The following is a 24,977-nucleotide window of genomic DNA, read 5'->3' as shown; positions in this document are numbered from 1 at the left end:
AGAGCGTAATTAAAAAAAAAAAAAAAAAAAAAAAAAAAAAAAAAAAAAAAGCTCACCGAAATAATATGCGCGATAGATACCCAGCCAATAAATAAATTAACCTCACCGAGGTTTTTATATGTAGGATTTGATCTGAAACAAGATGGCCAAGAGCCCCTCTTTGTAGATCGCCTCCTCAAAGCGGCTGCGCTACCAACTAAAGGTGGCTTCACCCGGCCGAGCCAGCTGCCAGCCAAGCCACCGAGGCGCTCGAGTGGGGCCAGCCGATTAGAAATAAATACTTTAAAAATACTTTCAATATTTTTTTAAGTGTAACGGCTCTTTGTGTGATGCCACAGTTTGTTTTACTCTATTAATGATTTACGACTTGCTGTCTTAATTAATCCTTACATAAACTACAAACACCAGCCACTGTTACAACTGTTCAAGACTACTCTCTCAACTAGCTCAGACCGATTATACTAAATAGGTGAAATGTAAGTCACCACGGACCTGAATCCCTCTCCCGAAGTATTGGCGAAGAAACTCTACAAATACCCACATAAATACATTAAGACGAGGATAAATAATCAGTGATACAAAAAATGTCTCGCTTAAAATAATAAATACATATCATTTAGTCCAATGCGATCCTTACGTTACGGAAGAACTCATAAATTAACTTCTCTGAAATAAGCTTACGCGCGGGCGAGTTCCGACGGCTCACGACTGGTCTAAAACACCTCAGCATGACGCGCTGCTAACACTACAGCATCTCTAAGACTTACCTTCAAGTACATCATTACCAGCTTATCAGTCCCTCGGTTGGCAGTATATTGCACTGTCATGCTTAAAACAGCTCTAAGAGAAAGGCTCCTGCTCACGGACCTACTCGGGGCTGCGGAAGAAAGAAGGGAGCTGCTAAGGGAGACAAATCCACTGATACTGTTGGCACTAGAGAGCACAGTAACACTGTCCCGTCAGAAAAGTGAGGTAATGGAGAGGGGAGCGGGGCCCGCTGGCCGCCGCCCCGCTACAGATGCGTGAGCTTGGGCGCCTCCTGCATCCGTCCCTGAGAGGTGTGGTGAGAGGAAAGGTCCGTGTAGGTAGGGTGGGGGTCGCAAGGTCCGTGGTGGTGGCCGCCGGGGATCTGGGCGGCGCAGCTGTAGTCCACGCTGGCGGAGGAGGGGTGCTGCAGGTGCCCCAGGTTGAACATGGGGCCTGAGGCCGGCATCGAGTCCACGAAGTTGCCCCCCACGTAGACGGGGCTGCCCTGCAGGCTGGGGTTGGCGAAGCCGCCTCCGCCGCTCTGCATGGGGTGGGGGTCGTACTCCGCGCCCGCGTAGCGCTTCTGCTGCGGCAGGCAGCTGCTCAGCGGCGCCGTGTAGGCGGCCAGCCCGTACATGCTCTGCTGGGACTTGGCGAAGGAGGTGGGCGAGGGCGCGTCGTAGCTGAGGCTGTTGACGCCGGGGAGCTGGCTGGAGTAGCCGACGTGGTTCGGGCCGCTCAGAGGGGGGCTGCGGTCCGGGGACTGTCCGACGGGGGAGTGCATGATGCCTTTGGCTTTTTGGTCCTTTTTGTACTTCATCCGGCGGTTCTGGAACCAGATCTTGATCTGCCGCTCTGTCAGGTTGAGTAGGTTGGCCATCTCCACGCGGCGCGGCCGGCACAGGTAGCGATTGAAGTGAAACTCCTTCTCCAGCTCCACCAGCTGCGCGCTGGTGTAGGCTGTGCGCACCCTCTTGGAGGCCGGCCCGGGGGGGCTCTTGTCCTCGCAGCTCTCTCCTGCAGGGAAGAAACACAACGAGACATTGGTTCCCCCCACCAAAGACAGCATCCCCTTCCTCCCGGGATCCCTCGGAAAGCTGCTATACCCTCTCGCTCTGTCGGCGCCCGGGGAGGGGGTGCAGAGGGCCCGGGGGTGGCCTCCCACTCCTCCCTGCCCGACATACACACCCTCCAGTAGCTGCCTCCCCCCAGAGACCACCAGCGGCCACCCGTCCGGGCTTCCGCGGGACCCCGCCCCCAGCCTGTCCCACCTGCAGCGCCCGGCAGGGCTGGGACCCCTCAGCGGGATGGGGGGATAGGAGGGCGATGGCAGCTAGAGGAGCAGGAGACAAGGCGAGAAGGCAGGGGGCTCAGGCCGAGGGGTTCAGCCCCACTCCCCGGGCGAGCAGTGGGTCCGGGCGGGGGTGTTGGGCTACCTGGGGGGGCGCAGGTGCTTTTCTGCTTGGAGTTCTGCCGGGACTCCTTCATCCAAGGAAATATCTGCTTGCTGAGGGTGGCGCTGGCCGAGCCGGACGAGTTGGGCCCCCCCTTGGCTTTTTTCGGAGGGGGCACACTGGGAGGGGGGTTGGGCGGGGAGGAGGGCGGCAGGGCCGGGGGCTGATGCTCGCCGATCCCCGGGGGCTGACTGCCCCCGGGGCCGCCCCCGCCCGGCCGCATGCAGCTCCCGCTCAGCTCGCTGCTCTTGTGGGCCGGAGCGCGGCCGGGCGCCGAGCCCTGCACGGAGCAGGCGGAGCCGGGGTACTCGCCGTCCAAGCCGGCCTGGCCGTAGGGCTGGTGGGCCGCGCCGTAGGGGTAGGCGTCGGCCTTGCTGTAGGTGTAGCCCCCGAAGAGCCCCGCGTTGTCGTAGTAGGCGGCTTTCTGCATCCTCTGCTCTGCGATCGCCGAGGCCCGCGGCCCCCGCTCAAATAACATTGACCGCCGCCCCGCGCCTCACGTCGTCGGCTCGGGCCGCTCGCAGCCACCTGGGGAGGGAAACAGCGGGGACACAAAAGAGACTTTTAGAGGGGGAAACCGGCTGGTAGCGGCTGGCACGGGCCGGTCCCGGCACCCCCCGCACCCCGGCACCCTTGGCCTCGCATCCAGGGGAGGGCTGGGAGACATCGAGGAAGGAGTACGCCAGGGAAGGACCCGGGGCCCTGCGGGGAAAGAGCCACCGGAGAGCGATGGCGCAGGACGGAACGGGAACGCATTGGCGGGACTTCCTACAGGACACCTTTTGAGGCATTCTGGGGGACGTTTTATTTGTTTTGTGTTGCCTTTGGAGCGTTCCCGCTCGAGTTTGGCTGGGTTGGACGCCGCGGTTGTAGGCAGGAGCTCTCAGTGAGCAACTGTGCTGGGTGATGTCCCCAAGGCCCCACTGGCCCAGCTCGGCCGAGAGCATCCGCGCCCCCCTCCCCGCACGCGTGCGCACGGCCGTGCACGGTTGACATGATGGATGGAGCCCGGGCTGCGGCCGGGCAGAGGCAGAAAAATCCCGTCCCTTTTGTAAACCCGCCCTTCTTCTTTCCCCGGATTCCTCCGGAGTTAAAGTATAACCGGCGCCATTCACTCCCTTTACTTTGCACTATAAAGGAAGTCGCAGGTCAGCTCCCCTATTTTAATTCTGTGATGAATTAAATTCCCTCACCCAACGTTTCTCGTCCCTTTTATTTGTACCCAGTAGAATGAACCTGAGACATCTGAGATAATTTTTTGAGGGTTCTTTTCTTTTTTCTGCCTGCAAACTTATGGCTCTCCCCTCCCCGCCCCCCGGCTCCTACATGAGGCTGCTTCCCCTTAGGGCAGATGTTTTGAGGCAGGTGCTGTTACCTTTCTCCTTGCTGCTCCCAAAACTTCTCTGCGCTTAGTACAAGATGGAAACTGTCCTGCAATTTTGGTGCGGCTTTTTAATATTCCCTGCTCTTATTTTTCTTGTGGGATAGGGGTTTTTCTCTGACACTTCTGGTAATTCTGTATACTAGCACATACTTCACCTGACAATGTAAGTCTGTAAATCAAGATATCTTAAGACTTCCTTAAGAAGTCTTTTCGCAGTATTTTTGCAGGATTTAAGCCTACTCACATACCAGAGAAAAGTAGCTAGAAATCTTTGAAAGATGTCCGACAATTACAGTTCTCCTGCCTATACTTAAGCGATACTACGAGAGTCCTCTTCTTTCTCTGGCAAGTACCGTTGGTCCCGCCAAGTACCGTTGATCTGTTCTCTAAAATTCACCGGGAAACACATCTCTGTAAGTCAAAATAGCCTCAGTGAGCTGCAATTCACGGCCGCTCTCTGCGGTTTATCCCGTGTCACAGACCGCCGGGATCCTTTTCTTTACTAAACAAAAGCTTGAGATGATTTGTGGAGCTGACGGAACTGTTTTCCTCTCCCGGAAAATTTTATTTTAAAAAGTCTGCAGAAATGGACGGTGGCGATACAGACGAGTTTTAAAACGATGTGATAATCTTGACGAGTCTTGGATGTATTTTTGTCCAAATAACTCTGTCGCTCTTTTCTGACTTCTATCATCTACATTTTCGGGACCAGTCTGGACTGAGGACTTTTGTTAGCACAGCACTGCCTTAAGCGTAGGCTTTTATTTGCCTTGTGAAATATAGTTCCCAAAAGAATACACAGAATCTTAAGAAGGAATATTGCTGTTAAGCTGTTAAAAGCCTTATTTCTTTTCTGAAATACCAACTGCTTGTGAACTCTGCTTGAACCTAAAAAGGAGGCTATGGGCCATAAATCACACGGACAATGCTCAACTGTTTGGTGGCTCATCTTTAGATCTTAAAAAGAGAGAGAGGGAGAGAAAGAGGGAGACCTATCCAGGGTTTGATTTTCCACGAGTGAAAGGCCCGGGGTGATGTTTTTATAGGTAACACCAAAGTGGGGGCTCAACACTTGGTGACTTGGCCAGAAACAGCCTCCAGGGGGAAAAAAAAAAAAAAAAAAAAAAAAAAAATTGGGGGGGGGGGTGGGGGTGGTGAAGAAAGAAAAAGAAGAGACATCCAAATGGTGAGGCCGAGCCGTGGGAGGTGGGCTTAGAGGCACCGAGGGTAGGAAACCGCAAAGTATCCATGTCTGTGTTTCAGATTTCCCTTCCTCCTCTCCAGAAAGGTTAACCTCATCTGAACTGTTAGGCGTTGCACATGATAATGGGGCTTTTTGTCCTGCCGCTGGTTCCAGCACTTTTTGGGGACGCCGACCCTTTCACTGCTCTGCCTGGGGAGTAGCTGGGAGCCCAGGCGTCCCCCCGCACGTGTGCGCACAACCCGGCCGGCCCAGGCTGGCACCGGCCCGGCGCTGCCAGTCTCTTTCCTCCCGACAATTTCATATTAAGCAGTTCTCTACTAAAACTTCCACTACACTTAATTCTGCTTCGGATCAATATCTAATATGATACCGAATAAATAAGAGGCGGTGAGAGCGGCCAGCGAAGCGGTTATTAAAGCAGCCGGAGCTCTCAGGGTGCATATCAATGCACCTGTCATTGCGGTTGTAGCAAAATTTATGACTGCTAGCGCCGTGGCAGTAAACGCTCCGGCCAGGAATGAAAAGGAAAACACTTCCCAAGCCCCGGCACTTTCAGAAGTGCAAAGCAGCCGGCGCGTAGGAGGGAGCCCGGCAAAAGAATCCCCCGCTCGGCACGTTTCCCGGCCGCCGGCCCGGGGCTGCCCTGTATATAAGGAAAGCGCTGGAGCCGCCGCCGGACCCGGCCGCAAGCTGGGCAGCTGGGCGCCCATCGCTGGGGCTGCGCCTGAGCCCAGGGATGTCTCCTCTTTGCGGGCACTGAGAGCGCTGGGGAGCGCGAAGGGGCCCTGCGAGGCGCGGAGCGCTGGCCGCCGTGGGGCCCCTTGAACCAGCTACGGAGCGCCCACAGGGAGCAGCCCCCTCCCCGCGGCTGGGCGCAGGCTCTGGCTGCTCCCCAGCCGGGCTCGGCTTCCGCGGAGCAGGGGCGGCTTCAGCGGGGCTGTCTGTGGGCTGTTCTGTATCTGACGCTGGGGCGGCAGCGTGCCCCGGGTGCCGAGCGGCGGGTTTGACCGAGCAGCTCTCCCCGCTCGGCCAGCCTGGGCCGGGGCCAGGCCCGGGGCCGGGCCGTGCTCCCTGCGACGGGCCTGTCGCGATAGGGAAAGCGAGAGATGGACGGAAAAGGAAATTTAGAGAACTCACCAAACTTACGTTTTTTCTTGATTTTTGACTTTAACTGTGTGAGTAGGATCTTCAGGTTCCTTTGGATAATCCGTGGGCACGGACCTGCAACAGAAGTGATAACTCTCAGCGGAAACTGCTTTGTTTTGGACTTTCTTCCGTAGGACTTTGTTAATAAATGCACATCTCGTCTGCAGCCCCTCACCGTGTCTCTCCGTCCGTGTCAGATCTTTTACCAGACAAAGGGTAGATGTTTCTCTTCATTTATTAATAGCGCTTTGAGAGAGGCGGGGAGCAAGCGAAGGTGCAAAATACTCCGGTTGCCCGTCGGAGCCGGGCAGGGCGGCCTGCGGCAGCCGCTCCGACGGGCCCCGCGCAGCGGCCGCGGAACCGCGCCTGCCCTGCCGAGCGCCCGGTCCAGCCAGGGCCGGGGTGCGGGGAGGCCGCGCACGGGGGTAAGGGAGCGCTTTTGCGGGGGAGCTGCGGGCACCTTCGAGGATCACAAGTGCCTCTCCCGCCGCCCGCACCCGCGGCCCGCGAGGAGTTCCGCGGAAACGAAGCTAGCGCGGGTCTCCCTCCATTTCTCCCCCCAGATACCGAATAAGACAGAGAGAAAGATAAGCGAAGAAGTCCCAGCATTGAAAATGCGCTGCAAACATTTGCGTCTCGAAACGAGTATTTTGCCTTCGTCGAGTATTTCGCAATGTGTCGGTTCGGGACTTTAAGAACTTAAGAGTGCCAGAAAATCCCCCACAAAGAAGCCCCGGTCATTATAAAGACGCTATCTAGCCACCATAAGCCTTTGAAATGACCTTTGGCTCGTATAGCAATAACTCACCACTTAATGAACAACCAACGGAAGCGCCTCCGATAGCTCACAACACAACAGACCTTACAACTTTCCACCAAGTCTTCTCTCTCCCTAACCAAACTCAGTAGGATGCTACGTTCCCCTTCCAAATCACCTTAATTTATGCTGGCAAACTGGAGTTAGAGAAGTGGAGCTTCATGATTACACATGATGCTCGCTCAGGTTCCTGGCCCGGGCCTGTCCCGGTAACGTCTTATATAATGTATTCACGTGGGCGTATGTCAACTTTAAGTGCTTTATTTTTTTAAAGAGAATTCATTAGAAATAACACTTTACACGGGGTATGAAGGCAACCTAAAGTGGGTTGCACCTTAGCCCCTGAGCGGAGAGATCATAATATTGCAAACCGAGTCATTGTTAGCCGCTGTTGATTAACACGGTAAGTTTTCATTTTGTGCCTAATTAATTATCGACTTCTCATCCCTTTCCGAAGCAGCTTCTCAGCCTCACAAGCGATAGCCTTCTAGCTCTAGACATGCTTTATTCAGCCAGAGCTTGGCCAAATACCAAGACTTCCACGGCCACAGGAATAACCCCCAAAGTTTGTACTGCGGAGAGAGGAGTCTGGGCACGCTGGGGTTGTGCTCATCTCCCAGAGCTCGGAGAAGACGTTGCCAGAGCTGAACCCAGGGAAATCTTTAGAATTATTCAGGCGTGGGACCAATATAGGTATTATTGAAATTTTAGGTGAAGTTATAAGTGAGTGCTTCCATCGAGCCAAATGAAATGCTGCTCGCAGTAATTGGATTCAGCTGACTAACTTGGCAGGCCAGCAGCTTGGAGGCATATAGCTAAGAAAAATGTTCAGTGCTTTTAACTTCTGATCGAGCAAAGCAACACGCAACTGAAAATAATAAATAAATAAACAAGCAAACACCCTAACTTTCTCCTTCTCCCCTGGCCTCCCACCCTATTCCTTCGAGGCACTCCGACCCCCGCCGAGGACTCGCCCGGGTGACTCGGGGAGGGCAGGGTCCGTTCCAACCTTACACACACTCTTGCTCGACAGCACAACGCTGGGCTTTACAACAGACATAACCGAGAGCTCAGCCGGGCTCCAGGCAAGAATATAGTCGGTAGAAACAGGCGTTCCTGGGAGAGTTGGGCTAGTTGCGACAGCCCAAGCGGGAGCTGAGCTGTAAATGTTTGCGGGGAGACTGTGTGGTCTCTTCCAGACCCCCAGTCCGCCCAGAGAGGCACCGGTCCCCCCCAGGCATCTTCCCACCGCCTTATTGATCAAACCACACAAATGCAGGGCAAGAAACTTCTCGGCAGATAAATATCAAGCCGTGCTTCAAATTGCATGTGTAACTCGAAGGCATGAGCATACCGGTAACAGCAGCACTAAAACAACTGCGGAAGGAAAACAACAGCCACTAAGGATGCACTGCCGGGGAAAAGGGTTTGGGAAGACACTTGGCACGAACATTTGAGAGATCCTATGTAGGGGCTACATTACCGATGAGCCTACTTTAAATCGCCCTTTACAAATCAACACGGCTACCCCCTGCCCGGCTAACCACGGCAACGCATTAACGTGATGCTCAATCTCACTTTGGCAATCGGAGCATCCAGCAAAGTTCTCTCCCTCGTTTGTCTGTTACTCCCTTCCTGAAACCACCGAAAACTGGGGAAAGGATAGGGTTAAACGTATTCCCCTAGCTTTTGGAAATGAGTTTACTTTTTATTTAAAGAACATAGTAAAAAGAAGATACAGCTTAAAGCGTTCAAGTAGGTGGAGACCACTCCATATATTTGCAGCCACTACGGGCAGAGATTGCAAACAAATTCCAGACCGTTTCTGAGTAAAGGAGATAATACAGCCCCTGAAGTTAAACGTCCCATTTTGTCATGCAGTTGCTTACCTGTGTATCAATTTATCATAAACCTGGGTTCCTCACTTTTCGGGATCTGCGCTTGCAGTTCTTAGAATATATCCTTCACCCTTTGTCTGCAGACAATACTCTCCTAAACCTGATCTTGCGGTTTTACAAATATTTCCATACACCAGAATTCCCGATAGAACGAAATCAGGCTCGGGCTCAACTACCAATAAAAGAGAGCGAGTGGAAATCGGAATTTGTTGGGCTTAAAAAAAAAAAAAAAAAAAAAAAAAAAAAAAAAAAATCAACACACAACCCTTTAGCCATCAGCCTCCCGGAACCAACGACGGCAATTGGCCGGCTCTTGTTTTGTTTTGGTTTTAAATCGTGCGGCCATTGATGAATTTTGGGGGCGAGCAAGGAGAAATCCCTTTATAATCAGAAATATAGGCACTGCCTTAAAATACAGGCATATTGGCCCACGTGATCGCAGAGCAGCGCGCCGGGGCCGAGGCTGGCGCGCTCCCCGCGCCCCCGCGCAGCGGGGCTGCCGCGCCGGGCCCCGTGGGGCGGGCGGCCCCCGCGCCCCTGCGCGCCCGCCCGCGCTGCCCGGCCGCTGTCCCACCGCACCGCTCCGCGCCGCGGCTGCGGCCCCCGCACTTACGCGCCCCGCCGGGCTGGCGGAGCGGGGGAAAAAGGTGAATTCCGCGGGATGATCCCAGCGGGCAGAAATTCCCAGCGGAGACAGAGGAGGTATTTGGAAGCGGCTGCGGTCGGGAGCCTGTGCCGGGGGCAGCTCCGCAGCAACGCTGCTCTGGCGGACGGGCGCCGGGGCCCACTGGCTTGCGCGACTTTTTACTTTCTCCTTTTCCGGACCGGGAAGATGCGGGGCAGCGAGGGCTACCCCTGTCTGGAGGCTAAACAAGCACTGGGGAAAAAAAACCCTCATGACATTTGTGCGTGTGTGCGTCTGCCCTGAGCCTGCCTCCCTGCTCTGTGTGTATGAAGAGACATGGAGTAAACCCTGTGTATATTTGTCATGTGTGCCCACAAAGCTCCCCAACAATACCAGTTAGGCAAAAGGAAAAAAAAAAAAAAAAATATATATATATATATATAAGATTCTCTGTTTGATTTTTTCGTTTTTGTAACATATCTGTAGCTATAAATACACCACACCTAATCTAACATCTGCTATGATTTCATTACCATCCAAAGCATGGGGATGTGACAGTAACGTATTACCTTACAATACTAACCGTAAGTGCATTGTAACATTTATCTAAATTACATTGCTTTTCCTGACTTTGCAAACCAGTTATAAAAAGATTGGGGTCCAGTGATGGAAACATAAGTTCAATGTAAATTATTGTGTATGGTTTCGGATTTATAATCCTATATTTCTTCGAAATGATGCACTTAAATCTCGCCTCAAGTAAGAGGTAATGGTTCTTTATATCCTTTTCAGTCAGCCATATATTTTGATGTCTGGGTGGTTTTGCCGAGCCCCCCGCGCTCGCGTGTCTGTGTGTACATACAGCAACCCCTACACGCACAGCGTGTTCTGCATACTTGTGTACATGCACACAAAGCCGAACATAATTCTGGCCGCTGTTTAGACATTTTGGATGACGGAGAGGTCTTTAGCTTCCTACACAAAAGTGCGAGAGGAAAAGCTGGACACGAGCAAAGAACACGAAGAAGATTTAGAAGAAAATGCCTTTTCGGAGTTCGGAACCCCTCGGAGAAAGCCTCGCAGCCCTTTGGTGTCTTTTCAGAGTCTAGTGCTTGGGGGGGAAAAAAAAAGAAAAAAAAAAAAAAAAAAAAAAGACAAAAAAAAAAAAAAAGACAAACACGGGGAGAAAGAAAGCAAGGGGGGGGGGGGGGGGGGGGGGGGGGGAACCAAAAAAACCACCCAAAACCAAAAAAATCCCCACAAAAAAAAAAAAATCCACAGGCAAATTTAACGTGAAAATGGAGGACGGCTGAAAGAAAGGAGCACCTTCGCCACCACCGCCAGAATTAAGATATCGTAAAGGGGACTTTAAAAGTATTAAGGAAATGTTAATCCTTTGGCTGGTGGGACTCCAGCTTTGCGCGAATTTGTCTCCAGTAAAGGATCTAAGACTTCTTCAATCGGAGCATATGTTCATAGAGCAATAAAACAGAAAGATTTACAGTCTCCGCCCGCCCCCCAGCAGCCTCGCACCCTTTCAGGAATTACTTATGATGATTTATAACAACAACTCCGGCAATTGTCAAACTGATAAAATAGCCCGGGCTATATGCGAGAATAAACGCTCTTATGAAAGAGTTGCGATTTATGTTCAGGTCCATTTTACTGCGTGTCTTGGTGGAGTTTGGTTTCCTTCCCGGCCCAATAGGATAATATAAAACTCCATTGATAAAAACGTAGGAGTTGTCGTGAAGTAGCAAATCTGTTCCTTAGTCACTACCGCAGCACATAAACATTTGTCATTTTTGAATAATTGAATTAATGTGTTATTGTTTGAATGTATAATTCATAACATAGGAAACTTTGTCTCTGTCCTGCCACCGAAACGGAAGCAATAAAAAGCTACAATCTAGGGTTTTTAGAAATTACTCCAGCAAGGGATAATAAAGAATATCCTGTTTGCAGAAGGTATTTCCAGCTGACTGGGATTTCACAGAGAAATCTCAGACTCCTCCGTGTCCTACGGAGTTTATAGAGAGTGGTTTTGCATGAAAACAAAAACGCTATTTTTCCCCGGTCCGTGCTATCGATCGGGGACTTGCGAGCCGGCGTGCCCGCTCCGGGGGCTGGATGCGGCCGGACTCCCCGGCAGCTCCACGCCGGGCTCCGGGGCTCGGGAGGCCGGGGCAGGAGCGGGCAGGAGCGGGCAGGAGCGGGCAGGAGCGGGCAGGAGCGGGCAGGAGCGGGCAGGGCGGCCGGGGCAGCGGGGCCGGAGCCGGCCTTTGTGCGGGCGGCGGGGGAAAGGCGCGCCTGGCGCTGGCTCCGGCCCCGCTGTCAGAGACGCGCGGCAAAATTTACGACCCCGCTTGCGAAGGAGCTGAGGGCCTTTCCCCGCCGGGGGAGCGGGCAGCGGCTGCCCTGACGGCCGCATTGTCTCCCGCGCTCCGCTCCGCGCCTCCCCGCGCAGGCGGCCGCGGCCGGAGCCGGCGCTCCGGAGGCGGTCTGGCCATCAGCCTCCAGCTCCGCGGCGCTCCGCGCTCGCCCTCTTTCCCCCGCTCCCTGGGAAGCAAAGGTCATCGCTTGCGCCCGGTCCGGTTCCCGGCCGCTGCCGCGCTGGAAATCAGGAAGCGGCGTGCCCTATTTGTCAAGTGTTTGACAGCTGAGTTCATTAAGGCTTAAATAAGGAGGAATAAAAGTAAAAAATGTTTACGTACCGGGCGTCTCTTTCAGCAGCTACCAAAGAGCTAGGTGTGCAGGGAGAGGGACGGCACCCTTTGTATATTATATTCTTGGGATCTCTTCAGTTTTCAAGTCTGATAGAGTCCTTTGCTTGGCAGATTAATGACGACTCCGTGTTTCTTAAGGGACGTGCTGAATTAATTATTTCGCAAATCACGTGGTCAGGACTTGTAGAAATCTATTCTTATCATCTTCCTTGCACTTTGAAATTCTGCCTGTTATGACTGTTCCTAGCAAGATTATTTTGGTCTCTAGGCTTGGGGGGAAGGAAAAAAAAAAAAAAAAAAAAAAAAAAAAAAAAAAAAAAAGGAAAAAAGAATCAGGGGAAAGGGCTAACAAACATGGCCGTTGGAAGCGGTGTGGCTCTGCACCGAGAGGTCCCTATTTACTGTACTGTACAGTGAGTGGGGTTTGCTATTGACTCTGCCTTTCCTCTTCATTCTTACCTTAACGACTAGTGGTGATATAATATACAGAACTGTATTGATGTATCGGGAGTAACAGGAGGAGCCATTAAAGAGCAGAGAGAGAAAGTATAATCACGAGATATGCCTCAATATTTAAACTTAGCGAGTGTGTGCTTAGAAAGGCAGCCCCAGCCTCCCCTCAGCACACTTGGGCAGTAAGGGCGCACGCTTTCTGCTGGGCACCCCGCTCCCTGCTCGGGCTGAGCCAGAAACTGTATTTTTGGACCCGTGCCTTGACCACGCTCCAGGAGAGGACAAGCCCTCACTGACAAGTACTTATGACAGAAATAGTGCAATCGACTTCTCCTGGCTAGTTGTATGTGTTATTGTCTGAGATGCTTACGCTGGGAAGAAGGGGGGAAAAAAAATAAATAAATAAAGCTTGCCACGGGTGCATGACAAAGTTTAAAGCCTCCAAGTTGCGTTTTCTTGTGATCTTTCTTTTGTGTCTGCTGTCAAAGTGAGAGTTACTGCTCAGGAAAAGCTACTCTGTGCATTGCAATTTCGAATTTCCATTTCTTTATTTAATTGATTCTTTCCAGGACTCACCTAAAAGACACACATCTGTGTGGGCATCGAGGTGGCTTCAGGTGTGGCTCCTTGCCTCCTACCACACATGCACAAATCCAGGAGTCATTCTAGGAGGGCTTGTTAAATGCAAAGCAGCAGCAAATGGATGACAGGCACTTTTAACTGCGGCCCAAAGTAAATACAGACTCCAGCTTGGCCTAGAGTCACACCATTATGGCTGAGGCAAACAGCAAACCTGTTCAAAGGGACATTTGGAAGGATGCTATGCGGAGTCACTCATCTTTTAACACTGTAATGATGGGAGGGACCAGCATTTTCACAGGAGAGAGACCCACCTTGGAAGGACTGCTTGTTCAAGGTACAAACCGGAATCTATTTCGCTACACCTTTTATTATTTCAAAAGTATGTGGGGGGCTTACATCAAAACTACAGGCGACAGTTAGTATAAATAACGCTTTAATGAATGGCAGCAAAACATCAGCAAAGTCTATAAAAAGCATCACACTTTAACAGAGATGAGAGTAGTGCTGGACAATGCGAACGTTTAACAAAGGCTCCAATGCACAACGTTCACCCGTGATAAACAAAAATAACCAGCTTCCCTTCATACAAAAAATAACTCTGGAGGAGGGTTACATCCATCCCCCCCCCCAAAAAAAAAAACAAAAAAACCACCTCAGGGAGATAATGACCAGAGGGTGCTCCTGGTCATTATTACAGACATTCCTGACCATTCAGAGCTTTGGCAGTTGGAAACTGTTTCTGTTGGGTACCCTTTGCCTCCACTTCACATATTCTCCGATCTTACGGTGCCATTACACCTATGCAAACCTATAGTGCTCCAGTCTCGCTCACAGGGGACTTGCAAACAGGGCTGTAGGAGCTGTGCCTGCTGAAGCCAACACTCGTCCTGAAGTTATTAACATTTCAAAAGACAATGAGACAAATTCTGCTCGCAGCTACATGCCTGTTTGACTCCAGTGGGCGGGGGAAGGAAATCTGGGAGCAGAAGTTGGTCCTTTAACTTCGGGAGCCATCTCGGTTGATTAGAAGCACAAAGCAAAGATTTGCTTATCCAAGGCCATTATTTTCCAGAACGGTATCACAGATGCCAAAGTTGATAGCTCTCTCTCGAATAACACTTTTGCCCTGCTCGCGGCCAACTTATCAGACTTTAGGAAAACAGCGGGAGTCCGGGCGGAGGATTTTCAAGAAGGGCAACTAGAGGGGTTTTACTTCCCCACACCTTTTTTTCTTCTTTATTTTAATAGGTAAGTATGAAGAGCAAAAGGATGGCTTCGAGCAGCTCTGGAGAGGAAAGGCCTCTGCTGCAGGAACCTGGTGTAACAAAACTTGAAAACTTGTCTCAGGAATTCCCTCCTCAAGCGCTGCTGCTAGCTGCTTTCCATGCTAGAGAAAGGGAAGGGTAGTTTGGGTCCAAAAGGTTAAGGGTTTAGAGGTCACTCTTCCCGGCTGAAATACAACTAATCGAATAGAAAATTTGTCCTCTGGGTGAACCTGTTCCTGCAATTTAGCCGAACTTCAGTAAAATACCTTTTCAGCTTCTCAACGTGAAGGCGTCAGAAAAAAGACGTCTTTACTATGTATGAACTCGGTGCTTTTTGTCATAGAAACAATGATGCGAATAATGCGGGAATATCCATCTTTAATATCACGACGTGGAGATATTCAAGTATTGCCATGTGCAAGTCTGAGAACTGGGCTAACCCTAAGGAAGAACAAAGAGTTTTCTCCAGGCTCTAAAACAAAAGACCGAGTCTTAAAGACACTTTGCGGACTTCAAGGGATGAGAAAAGGGCAGAAATTAACTGCTGGCCACAGTTAACGTTGCCGAATACACTCTTGTTGAAAAGCTCGCCTTTTATTTTCGAATTAATTCAAGCCCATTTTGGCCAGTGTTTTCCCGAGCGAGCCCAGAGAGCCGTGAGTTCTCAGTGGGAAGCATCCAGCCCGGAGAAGGGCACGTTAACTCAGCCCCTGCTCCTTCCACCTCCCTTCAGTGTTTGCTATGAGTTTCCTTCTTCTCCACTTTTCAATAAAGGGATCACGTCGTTACAATTTTGGCTATGTGGTCCCTCTCCTAGGCTGCCCTGAGGGTACAGGAGATAAGGGCTGAGCTTTAAAACCGCCTGAGCGAGGTGCAAGTGGCTCAGGGAGCTGGTTTGGTTTGCTTTTGTAGTTACAGCACACTAAAACTTTGGCAACCAGCAGCCAGGGACAAATCCGTGGGTATTAGACAAGTTCTGCTCCCATCCAAGCCTTTCGTCTTTCCTGAAAGCAACTTGCTGAGATTTCCAGCCATTGCAGTCATGTGTCATGGTTTGCTTAAAAACAATCACTGTTCGTTCCAAAAAAAAAAAAAAAGGAAAAACCTCCACCAAAACAAAAAACCCACCTAGTCTTAAAAAAACCCACCCAAACCTAAAAAACTAAACAAACCAAAGCCACAAAACCCCCAAAATAAACCCAAAACAAAACAAAGCAGCAACCCACATGGGCTATCTCTCTCTAGCAGAAAAGAAATTTAAAATCTGATTGAAAGAATGTGTTCAGCTTTCAGCTTTGAGTGGCTCAGTTTATATTAGAAATTACATTAATTTTTCAGTCTGGGTTGCTTTGTTTTTTGTGGGGTTGTTTTTTGTGGTCGTCCCTTTTCCTTTTTTTTTTTTTTTTTTTTTTTTTCCTTTCCATTTTTAAATGAGGTATCGATGGTTTAAAGCACAGCGCTGAGCAGAGCAGACTTTGGAAACAGATTTCAAGCCTGTTAGCTCTGGATGGCACACAGTAAGGAGCAGGGACGCTTTTCCTAGTCACAAAGAAGGAAATTTAAAAAAAAAAAATAAAAAAGGGGGGGAGGGGAACAAGAAAGTTGTGCACGTTTAAGACAAGTAAACATTACATATGTGTTCATGAGTCTAGGAAGGAAAAATACTGTATTTCAGCTCCTCTTCCTCGTTTTTGGTTTGACTATTTTTCTTTTTGTCTTCATTCTTCCATGTAACAAATAAATAAATACACTAACATTACCAGAACATAAAATAACCCGTTTTCACTTCATTTCTATGCACACTTTCTGAGACGTTATGGAAATGAGCAAGAATTTTCATTACACCGAGAAAGGTAAAGCAGCACAAAAAATAGAAGTTCACAATTACTAGCCTTTTTGTTGGAATAAAAGACTGTGCTATGAATTTCCTGTCCTCAACTTGCCCAAAATGCATCCTCCCAAAATTGTATGGGAGTTTAAAAAGACAATTTAAAGTACAAATCCCAGAATAAAGCATCCAATCTTCACTTTATAATTCAAAACTGAAACACAGGACAGTTTCATTTTCAATGATTTATTATTTTTTAAGGACAGAAGGTCTCATTTAATATTTTCCCAATTTCCACTGCCTGCATGATGGTTTGTTTGTTTGTTTTTCCCTCTCTTTCTTCCCCCCCACCCCTTTTTTTTTGTTTTATTTTCCTTTTTTAGGTTGTGCTAGCAGAGGCAAATAAAATAAAGTCCAAAGTAGCGTCATTTTGTCTCCTTTGTACAACAGTACCTTAAAGAAAGATGACAGTTTCTCGTGTCCTTAGCTGCTACATGCAGGTTCTGCTTGGGCAGTGTCAGTTATGTACAGTACTGGTCAGAAGCGAAGGATGAAATGGAAAATTTCACCTCTTCTACAAAGTTGTCAAGTCAGTCTGATGGTCCTTGGAACCAGTTTGTAAATGGGGGTTTGAACCAGAGGAAGAAGATCTGCCCTTCGTGTTGGGCAGTTTGTGATCTTTTTTCCACTTCATTCTTCTGTTCTGAAACCAGATCTTGATCTGGCGCTCAGAGAGACACAAAGTGTGGGCTATCTCGATACGGCGGCGCCTGGTCAGGTACCTGTTAAAATGAAATTCTTTTTCCAGTTCTAGGACTTGCTGTCTGGTGTAAGCTGTGCGGGAGCGTTTAGGTTCCCCTCCGTTGTAATTGGGATTCACTGGGAAAAAAATACGGAGAACTTTTACAAAGCTAATCTTGACTTGCCGGTCCGACTTTACAAAAGAAAACCTTACGAGCTGCGAGCATGTGGCCGGGCTGGATTCGTCCCAGTTGCTTACAATGGCCGGGCTGCTTTCCCCCTCGTTTGAGGCAGGCGCTACGGGCACACGCAGCTAGGTAGGCTGGGAGCCTCTAGAAGGCTCCTAAAATGGAGTTTTATCCTGCACGGCAAAGCCCCGCATGGCCACCGGCCTATTTCCTCAGCAATAAAAATTTATGGCGAGTGTAATTGGCCACCTCGGTTTAAAAAGCTCGCCCACGAGCCTGGCGGGGACTCGGCAGAGCGCCGCTGAGGACGGTCGGAAGCAGGGTAGAAGAGCAAAGTAAGAAGAGGATCCTTACCCGAGTTAACATGGACTTTCTTCATCCAGGGATAAACTACTGCCGGCTGCTTAACTGCGGAGCCGTTTGGGGGTTTGAGGGCCGGCTGCTGGCTGCAGGCTCGCGAGTTGGACATTGGAGGCGGTGGACAATGCTCTGCTGGGCCGGGGAAGTGGCTCGCCGGGCCGGATTGCTCCTGTCCGTGACCCCGCGGCTGCCCGGCAGAGCCCTGGGCATTGCTACAGCTATAGGGCTGCTCGCTGTAGTTTGACCGTGGGTAGAGTCCCTGGTGCTGGAAATCAGAGCCCTGCGAGGCACTGTAGTACTCGGCCTCCTGCTCGCCTAAGTAGCTATTCTGCAAATATTCCTCGCAAGGAGGAAATTTGGGATCCACATACTTAGAGTTCACCATATACGAACTCATGGCCATTAATTTCTGAAGGTAGAAAATACTAATTTTTCTCGTGTTGTCTTTTTTTCCCCTGCCATAGAGCCCTCCTACTTGCTGTCAACTGAATAAAGTTAGGCGGGCATGTGACCGGCCCGGCCAATGGGGAGCCGGGCGCCCACCGCCGCATTTCCCCGCATTTCCAGCGATTCCACTCAATAACATCCCTCTAACCGAGTGACCCCCCTCTCCGGCGGGCCGCACCCGCAAACCAGGTACCGGAGGTGTAGGGGTACCCCGGGGCGGCGGCCGCTGCCCTGCCCACAGCCTTTTGTCTGAGCCGGCTTCCCCCAGCCCCGGGGGATGCTGCCCTGCCGCCTGATCTACTAGCCAGGATCGCCACCCGGGCTTGGTACCTCGCTTTAAATAAAATAAGAAAAAGAATCCAAAGGAATATACAGAGCGATGAGCTGAAGCGGGGTTAAAAGGGAAGAAACTGATAAGCGGGCGAGGAAAAGAAAAGCCGTCAAAGAAGAGGGTAATATGACGTACAATAGATCTGTCCTGTCTTTGTCTAGCAGAGGTCATCCAAAAGTTACCAGAATTTAGTTCTGCTGAATAAAATTAGGCAATGAGTAACTTCTCATTCACTTTCAAGCCTCAATATAAACGTGTGCGTACGCGTGCGTGCACAGACGCAAACGCCAACGTGTATTTATAAATCTATACATGCATGCATGTAAAATCATACAGATGGCAAGAAAGAGATCACTTTTAACCACTAAAGTTCAATCAATTGAACTGGAGACGTCATTTAATTAGGTTAAAAATATCACGGGTTTAATGAGATAAATTCAGTCTTCATTCATCAATATCATTCCTGGAGCACAAGTAAATACATTCCACTGAGGCGAATGCTGCTTTTGCTGCTGTTGTAAATATTTTGATGCGATCTGGACCCTTGACAGGGAAATTTTGCTAACGTCAGGCATATCTAGCTAATTTATGAGTATCTTATAAAAGACTCATTCACTGATTGGTAGATAATATCTCTTTTTTTTATTATTTTTTTCTTTTTTTTTTTCCCCGAAAATTTTTAACTTCTGGTGAATTTAACTGTTTAAATTCACAGATTGTCAGTGAGAGTTAGGACTGAACGACAACTGAAGTTTTAAGAAACGTCTTAAAACCTAGCAAATAGAAGCGAGGCAGCAAAACTTTTATAATTTCTGAGTGTTCAGCACGCACATGCCTCTTGATTCCGCCAGTATTTTAACTTCTAACCATTTGCAGAAAGGTGAAGTTTTTGCATCGACCATATATTCCCCTAGAATCGAATCTGTGACTATATGAATATCACACAAATTCGGTTCTACAGGGTATATATAGACAACGTAATAACATTCTGTTTTCATCTACAATATAGCAGGTCTTTGCAATTCTCTTAGTCTCTTACTGTCTTCTGAGGAATGCAAACTATTCTGCTGGGACTCAGTTCTGAAATACAGATTTGCAAGAAGGTGGGATTTCAGAAAAGATTCACGCTAGTTATTATTGCTGCAATAGAGCTATACGACTTTTCACCAATTCAGAGCGACGAATTTCGCCTACCAAATTCTCAGAAAGACCTGCCGCTTTCTTTAAATTCTCTGCCTTTTACGCCCTCGCTATGGAAAATGGACGTGGTCGCTCAAATTGCGCTATTTAGAATAATAATGATTAAAGTAATTTAGTGAAGAGTCTTTAAATACTTAGGCTAAGGCGAATCTGAAGAGATTCTCCATCATTAGAAATCCCCCCCAAATAAAAAAAAGAATTAAAAAAAAAAAAAAAATCGAAACAGAAGTAAAACAGCCGACAACAGAAAGAGCGGTTTGTGAAAAAGATGAGATTAAAAGCTGGAGTTAGTTGCTCTCTGGAAAAAGAGGGTTTCCAAATTTACCTTCTTCCTATTATGCTGGTCTAGCTATTATCCCCGCGATCTGCCTGCGAGCCTCAGCTTCGCACCCTCCCAGGTTTTCCCTGCTGTAGCGTTTATGGTGAAGGGCAGGGCGAGAGGTCAGCCGAAATCATTTACAAACATATCACAAAGTTTCATTATTTTTACTTTGTCGACAGCGGCACACAGGAGTACAAAAGTTCATGAATTGTGTCTGACCCAGCTCCTCACTGCTGTCCTGCGGTCAACCTCTTCTCCTTCCACTATTTAAAACAGGCACCATAAGGACAAATAATGGTGCGGGTGTGATACATCCAACCACTGCGGAGGGCAGATTTGGGGGTGTTGCGCTTATCCGAGCGATGTGTACCGGGTCTTTCGGCTGGCTCCAAATCCCAACTGCCTGAGCTGGGAGATGCCATTTTTAAACGTCTGCTTTTTTACCACTGCCGTGGTGCCTTCTTTACAGCAAGTGCAACTCTAAACGACTTTATGTCCTTAATCTCCCCCCGGATTCTTCAAATCGCCACCCAGCTCTTTCCAGCATCTCTCCCCGCTTTCTCATCCTTTCTCTGAGGGGAGGGGGATGCCCCTCCGCCCTCGCTGGGGCTATTTGCCACCCGGCTGACCCGGCAGCGTAACTCCCCTCCGCCCCCCCAAAGCGAGCTGCGGTTTGGGGCAGCCCCCGGGAGCGGACAAGCCCGCCGAGGGCTGCCCAGGGAGCAGCGATGGAGCTGGGGAAGCAGCAGCTCCCCGTTCTGCTTAATACTACACATTTTCATATTTGTTAGACGCTGTGACCTGCGTTTCACCTTATTGCACGACTTGCTCAGACAGGTCAAAGCCAAAGAGTTATTGATGAACAAAAGCGTTATATATTCACCTCCTGTTCAACTGCCCATACAAAATACTTTTGATCTATCAGGCTTTTTGTATTCTGGTTCATAATCAGTATGCTAAATGTACCCTTGCAGAAAACAAGTAATCCATACATTTAGGGCCGACCCTGTAATAAAATACCAAGGGTATCTACGTAGCGCAGGACTGAGCTATGGGGGAGGAAAGTTACCTATGGAACACAATTAAAATTGCAACGCTGGAGGCGATTCTTTAGTTCGTGTTTATAGGACTCGAAAACCAATATTGCAACGGAAGACAAAAAGACCAGGAGAAGCTTGGCACATATAGTGAAATAGATTATTTATCAGGAAACAGGGAGAGGGAGCGGGGGAAGCGCAAACAAACACACACGCAAACACTCCTCTCCCTTACATGCTCCGGGTCAGAGCAAGGCTGACAGAAGCGGGAAGGGCAATGTACAACCTAATGAAATCCAAATATCGCAGGCTTTCTTTCCCTCTTTGAGAGACAAGCCGGTTTTAGCCTGAAGGACCAGGACCAATGGGCTCAACTCCTCACTGGCGCCAGAAAGGTTCAACTGCATTTCCTGATGCACACTGATCTTCTGCCATCCCCTCGGTCCTCCTGGCGCAACTCAGGCAGGACCATCCAGGATGCGAAAACCCCTACAGTAAAAGATTGCCCTCCTAAGCTCTGATACCCATTCCATTCCGTGCCTTCACAGCATTCAAATCCACGTTAGAGTCCCCCTTGCCCCGAGACACCTCGCACCAGCAGATCAGCTCTACTGCGCGCAGAACCAGGCTGCAGCTGGCCGCACCCAGCTCCTGCCGCCTCCTCCGCCCAGCCACCAGTCTGTGCCAAACGAGGGGAACATCAGAAAGCAGGCACAGCTCTGCTTGGGACCCCGCCTGGAGAAAAGAGTGGGAGTAGCCAAGGTCATGAGGTGCTGGGATATAACGTGATCCGTCCGGGTTCTGCACGGGGAGGCGCTGTACAGTCCTGCCGAATCAAAATGGAAACGTTGCTAATTGCTTTGGAGTGCTTAAAAGCAGGACGACACCTGTACAGCCCTGTAATAAACCCCCAGGAGACTGCACCTCTGCTTTTAATGCTAGCCAGGATTATTACATGGTACCACAAACTGACTCCACAAGAACCTTCACATGCTGACATAATCCTTTCTCTCTCTCTCTCTTTTTTTTTTTCTTTTTTTTTTTTTGGGGGGGGGGGGTGTGGGGCGCGTGGTGGGTGGGGGGTGGAGAGGTGAGGAAAGAAATATTCATCAGGAATCATAGTTTGGGGTTTTTTCGGTCTGAAGGGAAGAACCATGATTTTCAGATAACACAAACTCTACGAGAAATAAAAGGTTACTTACTGTGGATGATCTTCCATGCTGCAGAACCTGTTGCAATAAAAACGTTTGTTACTGTTGTATTCCACATACGGGTGATATTTCTGGAGAACAGTTACAAACCACGTTTGATAGATGTAGACAGAGAGGAGCTGGTGGTAAATCCTGCAAGCAGAGGAGTGGTGGGATGGAAGCCCCTTCCAAGTGAGGACCACGTTGCATTCAGGCAGCTTTTAATGAATACACTCTTTCCCTGTGCCTGGGGTGTGATCTTTCACTTTTAATATTCATAGTCTAAATTTTATACCGGATAATTTCTAAAGAAATGAAGAGCCAGACCTCCCTCTTTCAGTAATGGAAAAGAATAACAAAGGCCCTTTTTTTTTTTTTTTTTTTTTTCCCCTCTTTTTTTCTTTTTCTGTGGGAATCCAGTCACATTCAGATCACCTTTGGCAAACCATCACCCACAAAATGTGCCATGCAGCATTATATCCGTGCTAAACACAGAAAGACCTACAATCGTATTAGAATAAATATCGGATTACTCCAAGATAGATATCTTTTAAGATCACCTGATTAACCTATCAGTAACCACGAGACATGCGTCTTTGTTTGCATTATAGAAGGACAGATTTGACTTGAACTTTCCTTCGAATATTTTATTAAATATATTCAAAGTTCACATAAGGGAAGCAAATCCACTCGCTTAGTCTAATGCTCCTGAAACGCGTCGTATATTTAAAAGTAAATACTACTAGGGGGGTGTATTTTCTGTAAGGGATTTTTCATCTCATGTATTGCCTTCCTACAATATATTAGCGAGTTATTGTATTAAACGTAGAGCAATTGCCTCGGTATTAATAATTCACTGCACAGAGCTTCCCAAGACCTTTCTCGTTAATTTCTAATTTTTGTTTGTTTTTAAGTTCTGCCCACTCTAGATAACATTCATAGCCTGCGAGGAGAGTGGGTTAATATCAGCATTTTGGCACTAAGACCTCCCTTACCGAGCCTTTCCTTTAATCTTCAATTTTTATTAACTGTTTATTATTTTTAAAAAAACAAAGAAAAAAAAATAGCTTCTCTCCATATAAGAAATCCCATTAAATTCAGAAATCTCAACCAGAGCGCAGCCGGCTGATGCCGGCGCAGCCGCAGCCACCTGAGCTGTACCTGCGCGTTTCCCCGGCGGAGCGCTCGCCGCGCAGCCCCGGCGGTGCCCGGGGGCCGGGAGCGCGGCGGCGGAGGGGAGCGATAGCGCCGAGATCGGACTTACTGTGCGCTCCCCCCGCGGCCTGCGGGACCCGGGAGCGGAGGTGCCTGCGCGGTCGCATTCCGCCGACGGTTCTCCGCTGGCACTTTCCCGATTACTGCTTCCAGGAACGAAAGCATCTGCACTTGTATGCTCTTAAACTAATTTATGGTGGGAATTATATTTTGGCTTGTCAACTCTCAAGCCATAAAACAAAGTTTATTGGAATCACGTGCTTCTAAATAGCCACTCAGGACTTATCTCTGTGGAGCCATAAATAACCTTCAGCTTTAAACTTTTATTCGCTAAATAAAGGTTCTCTGAATCTGTCCTATAAAACGAGAGCGGGTCGAAATAGCGGGGATGGGTGGAAGTTCAGCTGCCGGGCGTTATGCCGGCCTTTTTGAGGAGCGAGTTTTAGGAAAAGCTGCAAAGGAGACTTAGCACTTCCAGAGTGCTCTCGGGAAAGGGGCCGGGGTTGTTTTCTGTGGGTATCGGTTCAAACCTTTCTTTATAGGTCTTAGGGTACACGGAAACCCATCTTTAGCAGGAAAGACCCACCCCCCCCCCCCCAAAAAAAAAAAAAAAAAAACCAAAAAAAAAAAACCCACAAAACACCACCACCACAACACACAAGCCGACTGAAAGATGGAACCTTTTCTCCCTTCCCTCGGTGTTTGTGACATTTTGGTGAGGGTCCCCTGCAAAATGGTTTGGTGTCATTCATCTCAATACTTGGGAGAGCTGTGCCAGGGGCTGCAGGTTCGCTGGGCACCCGAGGGATCTTTGTAAGCGACCAAACTGCTGCTAACAGCGAAGGCACAGGGCTTCGGAAAGGGAGAAAGTGTGAAGCCCGCCACAATGAGATCTTTGAGGACTGGAAGTTTAAGGACGGTTATAAAGCAATAAAAGAGCCCTGGTGTGAAGGGAGCAGGGTGTGAGTTAGCAAATGAGAATTTCAAGGAGCCCGAGCACAGGAAGTCAAATGTCCCTGGCAGTCGCACAGCATGAAGAAACCCGGGCATCAGCTCCCAATCTATCACGGCTAAGATGAGGACGTCGGAGCAGCCAGCAGCTCCTGGCGAGTCCCAGGAAGGTTCGTACCTTCGCCAGAGGGCGGGGAGCTGTTCCAGCCCCGCCAGGGACCGGCCGCGGGCGGAGGGGACACGGCCCCTCACCCGGGCCGCGGAGGAGAGTGCGCCTCCCTCCGCCCGGGGGCTCGGCTCTGGAAAACCAGCCAAACGCAATTCTTCCTGGGGGATGGCACCAACGGGGTGGTGCCCGTTTGACACCAGAGATTGCTCTTGCTCCGCCATTTCCTAACGAATCTGGATACACAAGCACTAAGTCACCCAAAAGGGCCACCTCAGCTCTCGCTATATTCCTTAGATGGCTCCAGTTACAGCTGAATAATTAGCTTTCCTTCAGACGAGAGGCATTCCAAGGTCCTTCCCTGCTCCTTCTTCATGATCCAGAGTGACTTTGCATTCCACTATTTTTCATGTTCTTTGCAAGGCCTTACTCACACAGCATTGCCTTTGTGCCTTTTTAGCAGCCTAAGCTGTGGAATAACCCTTTCCCCCTTCCCTGCTCAGGACTGCTGGCAGGGACAGTGCATAAGGTGGCATTTCAAACAGAGTGCATGTTCTGAGGAGCTTTATCAGGCCCAGGGGCTCCAGCCAGCCATCCCAGAGAGAGGGGTGAGCTGCCTTGCATGGGGCTGACTTCAGGGTCTCTTTCAGCTGGTGCATGGCCTGTGCTCCCAGTCCTGGGCAGGCAGAGGGACAAGCTC

The 24,977-nt window shown here is 49.5% G+C and overlaps 2 protein-coding genes across 2 annotated transcripts; both read right to left on the bottom strand.

Annotated features, from left to right (window-relative positions):
- Positions 1-57: 57 nt before the first annotated feature.
- On the bottom strand, positions 58-23,290 carry HOXD3 (homeobox D3). The gene is made up of 5 exons (XM_040070130.2): positions 23,210-23,290; positions 21,958-21,984; positions 5,927-6,010; positions 2,184-2,729; positions 58-1,764 (listed from the first exon to the last, which is right to left on the bottom strand). The coding sequence occupies exons 4-5, from the start codon at positions 2,677-2,679 to the stop codon at positions 1,013-1,015; spliced, it is 1,248 nt and encodes a 415-aa protein (XP_039926064.1). The 5' UTR covers positions 2,680-2,729; positions 5,927-6,010; positions 21,958-21,984; positions 23,210-23,290; the 3' UTR covers positions 58-1,012.
- HOXD4 (homeobox D4) lies at positions 16,488-18,675 on the bottom strand. Its single transcript, XM_040070129.2, has 2 exons — positions 17,413-18,675; positions 16,488-17,008 (listed from the first exon to the last, which is right to left on the bottom strand). The coding sequence occupies exons 1-2, from the start codon at positions 17,819-17,821 to the stop codon at positions 16,704-16,706; spliced, it is 714 nt and encodes a 237-aa protein (XP_039926063.1). The 5' UTR covers positions 17,822-18,675; the 3' UTR covers positions 16,488-16,703.
- Positions 23,291-24,977: the final 1,687 nt, after the last annotated feature.

Source organism: Hirundo rustica, chromosome 7, assembly GCF_015227805.2.
Source record: "Hirundo rustica isolate bHirRus1 chromosome 7, bHirRus1.pri.v3, whole genome shotgun sequence".
Classification (NCBI taxonomy): domain Eukaryota; kingdom Metazoa; phylum Chordata; class Aves; order Passeriformes; family Hirundinidae; genus Hirundo; species Hirundo rustica.
The sequence above is the reverse complement of the archived record's forward strand: the minus strand, read 5'-3'. Positions and strand labels throughout refer to the sequence as shown.